We start from the raw sequence: 17,144 nt of genomic DNA, 5'->3' as shown, positions 1-17,144 counted from the left end.
TTCAATAAACGATATCACGCAATGGGGTATTGCCTGGATTATGTTTCTCCTAACATGCATGCATAACGGAACAACATATAGGAACATCTATCCATCAAAAGCCATGTAGAAAGTCAGAGTAGAGGCTGTTGGTATATACAAAGTGAGTACAATATCTTGATCTGGTGTGTGTGGAGGCAAAGGAGGGGAGCACGGAGTGGTCACCTGCACATAAAACACTAAATGTTTTTAAAGTTTTACTACTGCACATAGCACTTTAACCACTTCAGCTCCGGAAGGTTTCACCCCCTTAATGACCAGGCCATTGTTCACAATACGGCACTGCGTTGCTTTAACTGACAATTGCAGTTGTCGTGCGACGCTGTACCCGAACAAAACTGATTTATTTATTTTTTGCACTATCAACAAAAAAAAGACAGACAACTTTTTAAAAAAATATATTGATTTTAGTATAAATTGGACACCAAGTGACACTATTTGGGGCCCAGTGACATGAATACAGTGATCAGTGCTAAAAAAATGCACTGTCAATGTATAAATGACACTGGCAGGGAAGGGGCAATCAAAGGGTTAAGCGTGCTCCTAGGGAGTGATTTCTAACTGTGTGGGGGGTGAACTGACTGCATGCGGAAACAACGTACAGATACGTTATAGCACAACAGATTATAGCACAACAGATTATATATATGTGGACACATTTTCTAATTTCTGGACACTTCAGCACTTTTTAAAAGATATGAATTGATTTATTTATAGCACTTTTATATGATGAATTGTTTATTTTGGAACACTTAGGCCCCTTTCACACTGGGGCGGTGCGGGAGTCGGCGGTAAAGCTGCGTTTTAGCAGTGGTATGTGGGCGCTAGCGGGGCGGCTTTAACCCCTGCTAGCAGGCGAAAAAGATGCATCTAGCAGAACTTTTTTCACCGTCCTGCCACCGCTCCAGTGTGAAAGCCCTCAAGCTTTCACACTGGAGTGAAAGGGGCCGTTTTTTTTCAGGCCCTACACAGGCGCTATTTTTAGAGCTGTAGCGCCTGAAAACCGCTTTGGTGTGAAAGGGGCTTAAGTAAGCATTTCTTATGTTGCACTTGAGTAGCACAAATTTGTTTTTGATATTTGGATTACACCTAGAAGGAAGTAGTCATTGTGCAGGTAGTCACACCAAGAATTTAAGCCTTAGCACAACAGTTGTCTGAGTTTTCAAATATGCTGCTTCCTAATGTGAGAGGTGATTTGTATTAATCAGATTCAGAGCACTGCCTTAGGGGTGTTCTAGAGGGTTTCTGGTTTTGTAGCATGGGTTGTATTTAAATTGAAACATTCTGTCAGAGAGGTTGCAATTTTGTGGATTACATTTGGATTACTTAAAATGGAGTCGTTCAAGGATCATCCAGTGGTTCTATAAAAAGGGATGAAAAAATTGACACTACAGCGTTGTGATCTGATCATAGGATTGCAAGTATATCACAGGAATCCAGGTGAGGCAGAGTATAGGTGGTGACAAAGATGTGATCTACCCTAGAAAACACTGTATAGGAATGTGAATAGTGAGCATAGTTTTTTAAGCCAAAACATATTGCTGTAGCAGGGTACCAAATGTTCTAGAGTCTGTATTACATTGGAGAGGGGGTGAGGGTGTCACTACTGTGCTGCTTACTGTTGCATTTACTTGAAGTTCTGCTCCCACACAGAGACACAGTGCAAAAACAGGGTTAGCAAGACAGCGTTGGAGAAAATCAGGATATAGCATACAGACATGGCTAGTGACTAGTCTTTTGCCCTCAGCAGTGATGGCTGGTGCTCAAAATTTGTGGGGGGCGCAAACAAACTGAAATAATTAAAAAAAAAACATCAATTGCAGCCACTGTGCCATCAAATGCAGCTACTGTGCCCATCAAACGTAGACACTGTGCCCATCAAATGCAGCCACTGTGCCATCAAACGCAGCTACTGTGCCATCAAACGCAGCTACTGTGCCCATCAAAGGAAGCCACTGTGCCATCAAATACAGATACTGTGCCAAATGCTGCCACTGTGTCATCAAATACAGATACTGTGCCAAATGCTGCCACTGTGCCCATCAAACGCTGCCACTGTGCCTTCAAATGCTGCCACTGTGCCCAAACACAGCCACTGTGCCCATCAAATGCAGCCACTGTGCCATCAAACACAGCCACTGTGCCATCAAACGCTGCCACTGTGCCTTCAAACACTGTCACTGTGCCCATTAAACGCTGCCATTGTGCCATCAAACGCAGCTACTGTGCCAAATTATGCCACTGTGCCCATCAAATGCTGCCACTGTGCCATCAAATGTAGTCACTATGCCATCAAACGCAGCTACTGTGCCAAAAGCTGCTACTGTGCCCATCAAATGCTGCCAGTGTGCCCATATGCTGCCAGTGTGCCCAACTACCCATCATATGCTGTCAGTGTGCCCAACTGCCCATCATATGCTGCCAGCATGCCCAACTGCCCATCAAATGCTGTCAGTGTGCCCAACTGCCCATCATATGCTGCCAGTGTGCCCATCAATCACTGTCAGTGTTCCCAACTGCCCATCAAATGCTGCCAGTGTGCTCGCCATATGCTGCCATTGTGACCAACTGCCATCATATGCTGCCAGTGTGCCCATCAAACACTGCCAGCTTGCCCATTAAATTCTGCCAGTGTGCCCTAATGCCCATCATGGCTGGCAGTGTACAGTGTTCCAAAATACTGCCTGTGTGCCCAAACGCTGCCAGTGTACCCATTAAATGCTGCCAGTGTGCCGTCTGCCCAGCACTTACCCTGTGTTTGTGGGGCATCGGGTGATGCGTGGGGTCCTTCATACATCTCCTCTCCTGCCTCATCTCCCATCCTCTCCTCCTGATAGACATGATACTACAGGCGGAAGTTGTTTGGCGAGATGGAATGCGCAACAAAGCAGGTAAAAATCCTGTAAATCAAGCGCCTCGTCTGCAATCTCATGATTGCATTGACGTGGCACTTCCCATAGTGAACTGTGTTTGGCTCCTGAACATAGTGCACTTACAGGAAATTTTTAAAAAATCTTTTTAAAGGGCCTTTTAAAAAATGAATTTCTTTTTACTTTTTTTTTTTACTGCTGGAGGGGGGGCAGCGCCCGTGCACTCCCTATGGACGGGCGGCCACTGGCCCTCAGCCTGATTTTTGGTTCACAGCTTACAGAGTTCACATCTTATTTAAAGTGGTTGTAAACCTCAGACATGAAATATGAACAAAGCATTTCCTTCTATAGTGTGTACTTGTCTCAAGCCAAAGCCAAAAGTGTCATTTCTGTCTGTTGCCCCATTCCTCTGCTACATGCATAAGTAAATTCTGGCAAGTTTTCATGACACCAAGAGAAACAATGTGACAGGGGAGGGATTGTCAGCACACAGAGTAATTGACAGCCTCAGATCTGACCCTGTGTGTTGTGTGAAGGGGGTGTGTCCCTTCCCTCCAATCAGCTCTCAGAGCTCTCCCCACTGAGCTCTGCATTGTGTAATCTCAGCTCTCTGCCTCTGTATTCTGACAGCTCAGATAATCTTTATAAATTTTGGACTTTGACTGGATGTAGAGAAGAGAAGACTGCTGTTAAACACAACCTAAGTAGAATGATTTGTTTAATCTCTGTGTATCAATTCAGTGGGTCACTTCACTGGGTATATGTAAGGGTTTACAACCACCTTAACCACTTCCCACCTGGCCAATGTACATAAACAGCCAGATGGGTGCCTTCTATTTCCGGGAGAACGAACCTGTATGTTCTCCCTGATTGTGGTGCGATCTGTAACCAGCTGTGTCCACCATATACAGCCAATTACCGATCACAGTATCGGACACTGTGCACCTCCCTGGTACCAAGTGATTGCTGTGGCCAATCTCAGTGATCACAGTTACAATAGTAAGCACGTTTGTTATACATGATGCATTGCTTACTACTGTGACGATCACTGTGATTGGTAACAGTGATCACATGGTACCAGGGCCAATCATAGAGCCCTGTACCAATCACAGTATCACAGTAGTAAGGAGGGCTTCATGAATGAAATCTTTGCACAGTGTTAGAGATTGCTTATTACAGTGATCATCACTGTGAGCAGAGTGTAAAAAAATCCCTGATCATGACCCCAGAATAGTACAGTAGTACAGCATCACTATGGTAACACTGCACTGCTCTGGTAACAATATGTAAGATAGAAAAAGTAAAGTTATATATATATATATATATATATATATATATATATATATATATATATATATATATATGTACATACATATACATATACATACATACACAATGCTGTGAAAAGTATTTACCCCTTTTATGATTTGTTTTTGCATATTTGTCACACTTAAATGACTCAGATGATCAAACAAATTTTATTATTACACAAAGATAACCCCAGTAAATACAAAATGCAGTTTTAAATGATGGTTTCATTTATGTGAAAAAGTAATTGTTCCCTAAACCTAATAACTGGTTGTGTCACCTTTGGCGGCAACAACTGCAATCAAGCGTTTGCGATAACTGGCAATGAGTCTTTCACATTGCTGTGGAGCAATTTTGGCCCACTCTTCTTTGCAAAATTGTATTAATTCAGCCCCATTGTGGGGCTTTTCCAGCATGAACGGCTGTGTAAGGTCATGATACAGCATCTCAATTGGATTTAAGTCCAGGCTTTGACTAGGCCACTCCAAAACCTAAATTTTGCTTTGTTTGAACCATTTGAAGGTGGACTTGCTGTTGTGTTTTGGGTTAATTGTCCTGCTGCATAACCCAAGTGCACTTGAGGCTGAGCACACAAACTGATGGCCAGATGTTCTCCATTAGGATTTTCTGGTAGAGCTCAGAATTCATTGTTCCATCAATTATGGCGGTGGTCATCAACCCTGTCCTCAGGGCCCACTAACAGGCCAGGTTTTATCTATTACCTTGGGGAGATGAAGACTAGAATAACACAATCACTGAGCAGCAAATGATATCACCTGTGATGTATTTCAGTTATTTTGCAAACCTGGCCTGTTAGTGGGCCCTGAGGACAGGGTTAATGATCACTGAATTATGGTATGTCATCCAGGTCCTGAAGCTGTAAAGCAGCCCCAGACCATCATGCTACCACCACCATGTCTGACTGTGGGTATGATGTTCTTGTTATGAAATTCTGTATTCGTTTTATTCCAGGTTTAACGGGACGCACACCTTCCAAAAAGGGAAATTTTTGTCTCATCAGTCCACAGAATATTTGCCTAAAAGTCTTGTGGATAATCAAGATGTTTTTTGGTAAATGTGAGATGAGCCTTTATATTCTTTTTGGTCAGCAGTAGCTTTGGCCTTGGAACTCTCCCATGGATGCCATTTTTGCCTGGTCTCTTTCATATTGTTGAATCATAAACACTGAATTTCCCTGAGGCAAGTGAGGCCTGCTGTTCTTTAGATGTTGTTCTGGGTTCTTTTATGACCTCCTGGATGAGTCATCGTCATGCTCTTGGAGTAATTTTGTAGGCTGGCCATTTATCTCCATTTGTGGATATTGGCTCTCCCCATGGTTCATTGGAGTTCCAAAGCCTTAGAAATGCCCTTGAAACCCTCCTTAGACAGATACATGTACATTACTTCTAATCTGTTCCTGGATTTTTTTTTAGATTGTGGCATGATGTGTGGCTTTTTGTGATCTGTTAGCATGCTTCACTTTGTCAGACAGCTTCTATTTATGTGATTTGTTGATTCAACAGGTCTGGCAGTAATAAGGCCTGGGTGTGGCAAGTGAAATTTAACTCAGCTTTTCAAAAAATTGTGGTTAATCACAGTTCATTCAAGATTTAACATGGGAGGGGGGCAATTACTTTTTCACATAGGGCCAGGCAGGTTTGAACAGCTTTTTTCCCTTAACCAGTTCCCACCCAGCTCGGTTCACGTCATGGAGGAGTGGAAGAGGACTCCAATGGCAACTTGTGAAGCTCTGGTGAACTCCATGCCCAATAGGTTAAGGCAGTGCTGGAAAATAATGGTGGCCACACCACACCAGCGGTTTAGACATTAATGGCTGTGGGTTGAGTTATTTTGAGGGGACAGCAAATTTATACTGTTATACAAGCTGTACACTCACTACTTTACATTTTAGCAAAGTGCAATTTCTTCAGTGTTGTCACATAAAAAAATATTTACAAAAATGTGATGGTGTGCTCACTTTTGTGAGATACTATATATATATATATATATATATATATATATATATATATATATATATACACATACACAGTACAGTAAAACCTTGGATTGCGAGTAACTTGATCTGCAAGTGTTTTGCAAGACAAGCAAAATAATTTTATCACTTTTAAGTTGATAAACGAGCGTGGTCTTGCAATACGAGCAGCTTGGGATCTGACTTGTGAGACTCCAATTCGCATGACATGTGAAATCCCATTTATTCAATGAGAGCTGTCTTAATTATCACCATTGAAGGCGCTCCAACTTTAGAAACGTTTTCTGTACTACTTCAAGGCGACTTCTATCTGACTTGTGCCCATAGACTTTTTATGCAAGAAAAGGAAGGGTATATTGACCATGATGACAGTACTGTTAGTGACACATCACAAAGCATACCCTCATGACTAACAGAGGCCAGAGTGAAGGAAAGACTAGATAAATGTAATATAAATAAATCACCAGGACCAGGTGGCTTACACCCGAGAGTCCTCAGAGAAGTCAGTCAGGTTATAGCCAGACCATTGTTCTTGATCTTTGTGGACAGCATACTGACAGGATTTGTACCAGCTGATTGGAAAAAAGCCAATGTGGTATCAATATTCAAAAAACGACAGAGACAAATCCCTGGAAACTACAGGCCAGTCAGCCTAACATCAATCTTTGGTAAGTTATTGGAGGGTATGATAAGGGACTATATCCAAAAATGTATTGAGTAAAAAAGTATCATTAGTAGTAATCAGTATGGGTTTATGAAAGGTTGTTCTTGCCAGACCAATCTGCTAACATTCTACGAGGAAGTGAGCTGTCATCTAGACAGGGGAAGGCCTGTGGATTTAGTCTACCTGAATTTTGCAAAGGCATTCGATACAGTCCCCCATAAGCACTTAATCTACAAGCTGAGGTCCACAGGCATTTTGTTCTTGGGTAAAAAAACTGGTTACAGGAGCGTGTCCAAAGGGTGGTGATAAATAACTTATACTCCAACTGGTCTGGAGTGGTAAGTGGGGTACCCCAAGATTCTGTCTTGGGACTAATTCTATGTATTCATAAATGATAAAGAGGATGGGATAAATAGCTCAATCTCAGTTTTTGAGGATGACACAAAAATAAGCAGGGCAATAACTTCACATCAGGATTTAGAAATTTTACAGAAAGACCTGAACAAAATAATGGAGTGGGCAAATACATGACAAATGAGGTTTAATGTGGAAAAATGTAAAGTAATCCACTTGGGGGCAAAAAACATAAAAGCAAACTACTAGGGGGAGAACCGCTGGGAGTATCAAGGATGGTGATAGCAATAGCAATATTGCAATAGCATGCAATGTCAAGCTGCAGCTACCAAAACCGGCAGAATATTAGCATGTATAAAGATAGGGACATACTCCAGAGATAGAATGATAATCCTGACACTTTATAAAACTCTAGTGAGACCACATCTGGATATTCTGTCCAGTTCTGGTTACCAGTCCTCAGAATGGATTTTCTGGAACTGGAGAGAGTCCAGAGAAGGGCAACAAAACTAATAAGGGGACTAGAGGACCTTGATTACAAGAAATGACTACAAACACTAAATGTAATCTCGCTGGAGAAATTACGCTTGACAGGAGATATGATAGCAATTTAGAAATAACTTAATGGCGATCCCAGCATAGGAAAAAAGCTATTCAGTCTCAAGGAGTTTAAGAGGACACGGAGACACAATATGAGATTGGAGGAAAAGCGATTTAACTTTAAACTGCGCATGGGGGTTTTGCACTGTCAGGGCAATAAGGATGTGGACAACAGTCTTCAACAATTGGTGGTGGCTGCAGGGAGTATGGATATTTTTAAGAGACTCTTGGATGTGCATCTTAAAGAACACAGCCTACAGGGATATGGGAAATAATTATAGACACTGACACACTTTCCCCTACACAGGTTGAACTGGATGGACTATTGTCTTTATTCAACCTTAACTACTATGTATGTATATGTAACTTTAAGTTGGGTTTGTGAAAAAAAAAAAAAATCTTATGCTCAAAAAAGCTCAAAGAAGCTCAATAAAATAAAGCTTAAGAGCACAAAAAAGCACAAGCTTCTTCAAGCCGAAATAAAAGTTCAAATTCCTGTAAAAGAAGCTTTTTTTTTTTACCTGCAGTGTGCATGAGCCCTAAGTCAGATCCTCATCTTAATTGATGTGATTTGGATTCGACATTACACGAAGATTACCCAGAAATTCCCTGGAGTTGCCTCCAAGTTGCTATAATTTTTTATATGGACTATAGATTGAAGAACTTGAGAATAAATGGTTGTGGAACGAACCATCTGAGTTTCCATTATTTCTTATCCGGAAATTCGCTGTGATATATGAGTGCTTCAGACTAAAAGCATGTTTCCAGAACGCAATAAAGTATATGTGACAGCGCTGCATATATAGTAAGCTCAAAATAATAAATATAAAAATCAACATAGGAAAAATAATAATCAATGAAAAACGTCCATATATGAATACAGACGAATATTGCTCAATGAAAAATGTCCATATATGAATACAGGTGAATAATGCTCAGTGAAAAACGTCCATATATGTGTGACAATTCTTCTGCTAAAAAGCAAGTAAAAAGAAATACAAGGAATAAAAGGCTGTTTCCATGTGCTTCACTGCTCTACCAACAACAGTGCTCCCACCACCGCGTGCAGTGCTCACTCACCTCACTGCAAGACCCAATGTTATAATTTTGAGCTTACTATATATGCAGCGCTGTAACATTCACTTTATTATCTTCTTTTTCTGGTGGGAACACTTAGGTGACAGCAGCAGCATTCGTTCATTGTTACAGTAGTTTCTTTTTAGTGTTAGTTTATTGATTAGCAGTGCGCAACTAGTTTTTATTCTATTTATTATTCTATTATTGTTTCCAGAACGAATTATGCTCTCAATCCAAGGTTTTACTGTATATACAGAAGGGCCGAAATATACACACTTCAACATGAAATATATATGCATGGAAATGTTATTACTCGTATTTATATAAACATCAAAGTGTAGTATGTTTGAATTATGCAATTAAATTAGGTGCTTAAAGTGGTCACCATTAGCATCCAGACACGTTTGATTTTGGCTTACTACTGCATGAACAACATTGACTAGAATGTCCACAGGAATTGGTCTCGTGATGTTTAAATTTCTCCTCGTAGTGCAGTCAGTGTAGGTGGTTTTCTATGATACACCACATTCTTTAGTGTTCCCTACAGATAGAAATCAAGGGGTTTTAAGTCCAGGGAACGTGGAGGGAATTCCTGTCTCACATGTACATTGCTTGACAGATTTTTGCGGTGACCATATAAACTGTGGCAACACCATATCCGAAGTAGCAGAACTTGTTGCTGTGCGACGTCTCCCAGATCTTTGCTTGTGTAAATCACACACAGCGCCATCGGATTCTAACTTATCACAAATTTGTGCGATTGTTAGTTGGGTTTGTGGTTCTGTTCCAAATTAAAGTCGTCATTGTCGTTGAACTTCACACACATTTTCTAATTCACAATACCACTTCAAAATGGTCTTGCGTTGCTTGAAAGTCAAGTGTAACTCCATTATTTTCTTTGACTCCTCCTGAAGGTCATATGATGACATCCACATTGGTACAACTACTGACATCTTTAGGGGAAACATAATACTACACATTGCTGCCATAATTGAATTTGGGCTTTAAAAAAGGGCATAGATAACAACTGTTAAAGTGTGTATATATATATATATATATATATATATATATATATATATATTCATATACACACACACATACATATACCAGTCAGTCAGTGTCCCTAATCACCACTGCTCCAGTCAAGTGTCCCTAATCATCGCAGGTCCACTCACACTGTCCCTAAATATCCCCATCCACTGACAGTGTCCATAATTACTGCCACCCATTTACAGTTTTCCAAATCACCGCCGCACCAGGCAGTGTTCTTATTCACCACCGTCACCCACTCACAATGTCCCTAATCACCGCCACACCAGTCATATTGTCCCTGATCACCGCCACACAAGTAATATTGACCCTGATCACCACCACACCAGTTAGTGTCCTTGATCACCACCACACCAGTCATATTGTCCATAATCATCACCACACCATTTACTGTCTCTCTGATCATAGCAATACCAGTTTATGTATCACTGATCACCATCACACCAATTACAGTGTCTCTGATCAACGCCACCCTAGTTACAGTCTCTCTGATCACCACCACACCAGTGCAGTGTTGCCTCTGCCTGCCACTTATACTATTTTTTATATTATTTTATGGTAGGTGGCACTGATGGACACTAGTAGGCACTGGTAGATAACCCTAATAGGCAGGAACTGATGATGAGGCAGACAAAAATAGCCGATTACCGGCTGTTCACATCACATGATCAGCTGTCATTGGCTGACAGCTGATCAGGTGGTAAGGGGTCAGAATCGGCCCCTTACTCCTTACTGTGATCAGCTGAGTCTCCTTGACTCGCTGATCACAGAGCGTGCATGGGAGGACCTCTTTTGATGCCCTCCCGGCAATTTAGGTCCACGTTGTAGCCATTATTCGGCTATAGCACGAATGAGAAGAGGTTAATTTTAATTTTCTTTCTGCATTTTCCAAAAAAATAAAATGAAGTCTTCAAAAGATTCACCATGCATCTTAAAAAATACCTTGGGGAAAAACGTGGTCATTTTGTGGGTGTTTCTACTGTCCTGATGTTTCAGGGCCTCCAAAACTTTTATAGGTAGTCAGGAAATTAGGTGCGTAATTTATGTCCCTTGATCACCTGAAGGTGCTCCCTTGGATTTTGGGTCCCTCTATATGGCTAGCCTGTGAAAAAAGGCCCACACATGTGATATCACCATACTTCACTAGAGTAGAAAAATGTGTTTTGGGGTGTAATTCTAAGCATGCCCATGGTGTGTATTAGAAATAACTTATTAACTGAAGTACGATTTAATTTTCTTTCCTGCGTTTTCCAAAAACTTGTGGCAAAAAATGACATTTTTAGGATATTCACTGTTTCTTTCAGAAAATACCTTGGATTGTTTGCTTTCCAAAATGGGGTTATTTTGTGGGTGTTTCCACTGTCCTGGTGCTCCAGAACCTCCAAAAACGTGATAGGTAGTCAGGTAATTAGATGTGTAATTTATGTTCCTTGAAAGCCCAAACGTGTTACTTGGATTTTGGGCCCCTCTATGCATCTAGCCTGTGAAAAAGTCTCACACCTATGGTATCCCTATACTTGGAAGACATAGCAGAATGTGTTTTATGGTGTAATTCTAAGTATGCCTAAGCTATGTGTGAAAAATAATGTGTTAAAATGACAACTTTGAGAAAAAAATTTTTTAAATGTCATAATTTTCCCCCAAAAAATGAAAAAAAATTAAAGCTTCAAAAAAATCACTGTGCCTTTTTCTAAATACATTTGACTGTACACTTTCTAAAAATCGTTTATTTGGGGGGTATTTGTACTGTCCTGGCTATTTAGGCCCTCAGGAAAAGAGATAGGCAGTCAGTACATCAGACTAAATATTATACACTGATCTGGGTTATTTTTGCCAAAGAAATATAATAGAGCACATTTTGGCAGAAAGATTACATATGTATGTGCATAATTTTAGAAACATTTTTTTTTCAGAATGTTTGGTATTATTTCATTTATATGACAAAAATCAAAAAACCCAGTGGAAAGTAACTTCTTGAACTCTGGAAAGTTTTACCCACTTTATGACCAAGGCGTTGTTTACTATTCAGCACTGCGTTACATGCAACACTGTATGCAAATTCAATTTATATAATTTTTTCTTCCAGATAGAGCCTTCTTTTGGTAATATTTCCTTACCTCTTGGTTTTTAATTTTTTTATTATATAAACGAAAAAATATGAACATTTTGAAAAAAAGTGTATATTAACCACTTGCTTACTGGGCACTTAAACCCCCCTCAGTCCCAGACCAATTTTCAGCTTTCAGCGCTGATGCACTTTGAATGACAATTGCGCGGGCATACAACACTGTACCCAAATGAAATTGTTATCATTTTTTTCCCACAAATAGAGCTTTCTTTTGGTGGTATTTAGTTACAGCTCGGAGTTTTATTTTTTGCTAAACAAACAAAAAAAGATGCAAAAAATAAATAAAATAAAATCATGTTTTAATAGTTTGTTATAAAATTTTACAAACGGGTCATTTTTCTCCTTCATTGAAGTGTGCTGATTAGGCGGCACTGATAGGCTGCATTGGTGGGCACTGATAGGCTGCATTGGTGGGCACTGATAGGCTGCATTGGTGGGCACTGATAGGCTGCACTGGTGGGCACTGATAGGCATAGTTAAGGCGGCACTAATAGGCACAGATAAGGCGGCACCGATGGGCACAGATAAGGCGGCACTGATGGGCAAAGTTGGGCACAGATAAGATGGCACGGATGGGTGGCACGGATAAGTGGCACGGATGGGCACTGATAGGTACCACAGATAGATGGGACTGATGGGCACTGATAGGTGGCACTGATAGGTGGCTCTGATAGGTGGCACTGCTGGGCACTGATGGGCGGCACTGCTGGGCACTGATGGGCGGCACTGCTGGGCACTGATGGGCGGCACTGGGGTGCAGCACCTTTGAGGCAGATTGGGTGGCACTGTGGGTGGCACTGTGGGTGGCACTGTGGGCACTGACGGGGGGCACTGACGGGGGGCACTTACTTTTGCTTTTTATTTTACTTCAGGATGGCACTGCGGGAGGCAGGTGGGCACTGGCAGGTGGCAGGTGGTCCCTTGTATTGATGGCCGTGATCGGGACTGATGTCCCGATAACGGTCGCCGGTGATCGGCTTTTTTTTTTTCTCCTCGCGCTGTCAGCGCGAGGAGGAATAATAGCCGATTACCAGCTCCGTTCTATCACATGATCAGCTGTCATTGGCTGACAGCTGATCACGTGATAAGGGGTCGGGATCGACCCCTTGCACGGATCGGTGATCAGGCGAGTCTCATGGACTCGCCGATCACAGAGCGCGCCGCGCGCGCCCCTCAGGGGGCGCGCAGGCCGCTCGTAACCGGGACGACGTCAATAGACGTCGTCCCGGAAATGTAGGTCCGCGCTAATGCCGTCATTTGGCAATAGCGCGGTACCGAAGTGGTTAAATGATTTTTATGAAAGTTATAGAGTCTACAAACTCAGGTATATATACTGGAATTTATGTAGCTATGAAGCAATTCTGCTAATGGCAGTGATCAGCAACTTATAGTGGAACTGTGATAGTATGGTGAGCAAACTGCCACTAACAGACCCTTGCTGGGAGGTACACTAACTCACTAACTGTCAGTGATCAAATATTGTACACTGTCACTGTACCAATTACACTGCCTGGGAAGGGGTTAACATTAAGGGGCAAGCAAGGGGTTAACTGAATCCATAACAAGTGTAATGTGTGCTGCTTTTATTAAGAGCTCTAGACCGATCACTGCTCTGGGTACAGAGGTCCGTGTGTTTGTAACCACAGGACTCTGTACTGTGATTGGCCAATCATTGACTAACATCTGCTGGAAAAAAAAATCACACTGTGTTTAGACCCTGAAGCAAGCCAGCAATGTTTATTTACATTGCTGAGCCTGCAGCTGTCACCTGGTCCCAGTAATTCTACTGTGACCGAGCAATAAGTAGTTAAATTGATTGTAAACAATCACCTTGTAAAACAACCCATTCAAAAATGAAACTCAAAACATTTTTGTATAGATATAAAAAATAAAAATAAAATACCCTTTTCCCTTTTTTTATAAGTGATCACATTCCCTCTGTTCTCAGCTGCATAAAAGCTGTGGAGAGGAGAAGCAGCAGCCCACTGAGTTTCCTAGTGAATGGCTGTGCAGCCGGGGCATGTAAGGACAAGCCTGATCATTGGAGGAGAGTACACTAAGTTCCCAATATACTGTAGTTAGAAAACTGATTCGTTTTTAATAGGAACGCAGAAGGACTAGCAGCATCACCAGAGATTCACATAAAGGAAGCAATAGGAAGAGAACAGGATACTTTCTCATACAAATACATGGTACAGCAGGCACATACCAGGAATAAGAAGTGTTGGGGTAACAAACGCTTTAAATACCACAAAAAAAAAGCTCTGTCTCAAAGAATGATAAAATATTTTATATGGGTACAGTGTTACATGACTGAGTAATTGTCATTTGGAATGTGACAGCGCTGAACTCTGACAATTGGCATGGGCATAAAGGGGGTGAAAGTGTTTAGGATTGAGGTGGTTAAAGAATATTCTATTCTATCCTATTCTCTTCTAAAGGAGAGCACTATCAACACGCAACAATATTGTTTGAAAGTTCATACTTTAAAGAATTTTTAGGAGCTTTCAATATACATATAAGGGGTAGATCTGTTTTTAAGCCTAAAAGTATCCATATGTTCATAGTTATAGGTTCCCGTATAATGGAAGTCAAGTAAATTACATAAATAGATTTATTGTACAATAATGAGATCACCATAAAAAATTTAATTAAATCGTCATATAATTACACAGATTCAGTACCATACACATTCCAACCAAATGAAGAAGCATCCAAATGTTAAGTCATTCATTTATATATCTGCAATCCATACAAAACAGTGATTATGCAAAATGCAAGCAAGGATAAGGTGGACATGCATCCCACCAGCATTCCATCCATCTCCCAAGCATCATTCTCTTTAGAAACCATGCAGTTCCTATACTTACTTGACCCGTGATGGAGAGACCATAGCCGTGTCCCCTTTGATGAATTTTAGGTGGAGTGCAGCAGCTGGGACAGTTACAGAAACATGAGTCAGAATATCGCTTACATGGAAACCTAGTGAAGAGTGATAGAAAAGGAAGCTAATACAAGAAAGAAAGGGTCAAACGCAACATCTACTTTTTATCATGTACAGAAAGCCTTTATGATGTAAATTGCTGATGTCAAATTACTTTTCCATCCATAGAAGCCAGTAAAACAGTGGAAGGAGCAATGCACTAAATAGAAAGTGCAGTACCAAAAGCAGCTCATCAAATCTTATTGTACTGGTCAAAATCTGTCTTGTACTGTTCAGACTTGAGTGAGTAAAAATCTTACCAGCTGCTCTGTGTTACTGCACTTTGTAGTTAGTGTTCTGGACTTTGGACGGCACCCAACAATAATAAAGACATCTTTTACTGAGTAAAGCTGGCCACACATTATACAATTTTTTTTATTCAGTTTCCTTTAGATTTTCCTTCAACTATGTAGTGCAAGGGCCTGTCTGATTGCATACAAATTGAAAATGTTTAGGTTTGGCCTCATATTATATGGTTTTGGGAAATCTAAAGGTAAATGGTACAAGAAAACCGTGAAATGTATGGCCAGTCTAAAACACAGAGCCTGCCATTGCTGACTTCACAGGAAATGAGAGGGAATGCCTCCAAAGTTAGAGCAATCCCTGATTGTCACCAGTGTCAGCACAACTAGTGTTCCAATTGGAAGATTTCTCTTCTATTCCTGTCCTGGTGGCCACTCAAACTTTAGATTTTCTTTCACTTTTGGTAAAAATGTCACCAGGGCAAATAATGTGAGTCACTCTTCCTAATAGGGATACAGAAGAAAAAGGTCTGAATACTGACCCCTGGACATGAAACACTTCCATCCCTAAATTGCATACAAAAACAGAGATAGGGATACAGGAATCAATACAATCCTGACAGTTGTACTAATCTCTTCCATTGTATCTAAACCTAGCAAATTTTGAGATCTGTATCTGAAAATTGTAATATAAACAGAGCAAAGAGTGATCTAAACAAAGCACACTATGAGGGCAAAACACCCAAAAAAAGATGAACATGCATATGATATTTCCATTTTAGACCTACTGTCATCTACATTAGGTGCATCATAATGGCAACTTTGTTAAAAGCACTGGTTAAATCTTTGAGTACAATCTTTTTGTAGTATAAAACTATGACATATTCCTTTTATGCTAACCAGTTTTGAAATGACCTGAACACCTTGTTAAGCCTTTAAAAACTGACCCAGCATTTGTAATGTACCTCACTATTGCATGAATCAATTTAATCGGGTCAAAATTACAGAAGGAATAATATTTTATGAGTGAGACTGCTGAATATCAGTTTATGGGATGACAGAATTAGTACAGCTCTGACATGTTTCAGTATTAAGAGTCAAGGTAAAAAAAATAGATAGTGTAAATGCTCAAACTAGATTACCACCCATCTCTAATAAAATAGACAGAAGAAATATGTTAATTGAATAAAAGTCAATGTCTAGTCAGCAAAGGGTCTAAGGGAGATATTTTGAATGTTTTAGTATTAATGTATCTATTTTTTTATCATTTCTTTCCACTTTAGAAAGCAGCAAAATCGTTTTGGGCTTTAGGAAGCACTAAACATTAGTAACAAGGGTTGAGAGCGAGCTGTGCCTTCAGTCTTCTAGGGAAATATGACAGTCTGCCAAAGGCACATGACAGTTATTCACTTCTTGGAGCATCTGAACTAAGACATTAATATCACAACCACAGATAAGAGAGCTTCATGCCAATGCTTTTTAAGTGCCCCTTTAGCTTTGCAAATTATTAAAGCATAACTATTCAAACATTTTGATAAAAGGGGGCTGAATAAGTAACATTTGAACATTAAACTTATGGGCTTTCCATTACGAAAGACAGCAACTCATTTCAAAGTTCTGCATCTAATACCTTTACCATCACTGGGTTTGTCTGTGTGTGGAGGCATTGATAAACTGTGCAAAAATAGTTCTTAATTCGATTCCAACATTTCCAAGGTAACAACCATGCTGAAATGCAACCCTAAGTGATGTGGGTCCTAGGTTTAGGCTGTACAGAAAGCCCCAATGTCTTCTCAAGTTGCAATTCTATTGTCAAATTCCAATAAAGGTTCTCTG

The 17,144-nt window shown here is 40.6% G+C and overlaps 1 protein-coding gene across 8 annotated transcripts in view; it reads right to left on the bottom strand.

Annotated features, from left to right (window-relative positions):
* DLGAP3 (DLG associated protein 3) overlaps positions 1 to 17,144 on the bottom strand; it is a 655,676-nt gene that overhangs the window by 214,161 nt on the left and 424,371 nt on the right. For 5 of the 8 annotated variants that reach the window (XM_077481739.1, XM_077481741.1, XM_077481738.1 and 2 more), the window contains one exon: positions 14,954 to 15,065. The exons of 1 other annotated variant lie outside the window; for it this stretch is intronic. In XM_077481739.1, coding sequence (XP_077337865.1) covers positions 14,954 to 15,065 — 112 coding nt within the window. The remainder of the gene's footprint in view (positions 1 to 14,953; positions 15,066 to 17,144) is intronic. 2 more of the 8 variants (XM_077481742.1, XM_077481745.1) reach the window with 1 other exon arrangement.

This window comes from Lithobates pipiens, unplaced genomic scaffold (assembly GCF_037356315.1).
Source record: "Lithobates pipiens isolate NorthernLeopardFrog02 unplaced genomic scaffold, aLitPip1_a1.2 Scaffold_16, whole genome shotgun sequence".
NCBI lineage: Eukaryota > Metazoa > Chordata > Amphibia > Anura > Ranidae > Lithobates > Lithobates pipiens.
Note: the sequence above shows the minus strand (reverse complement) of the source record. Positions and strands in the feature narration are given on the sequence as shown.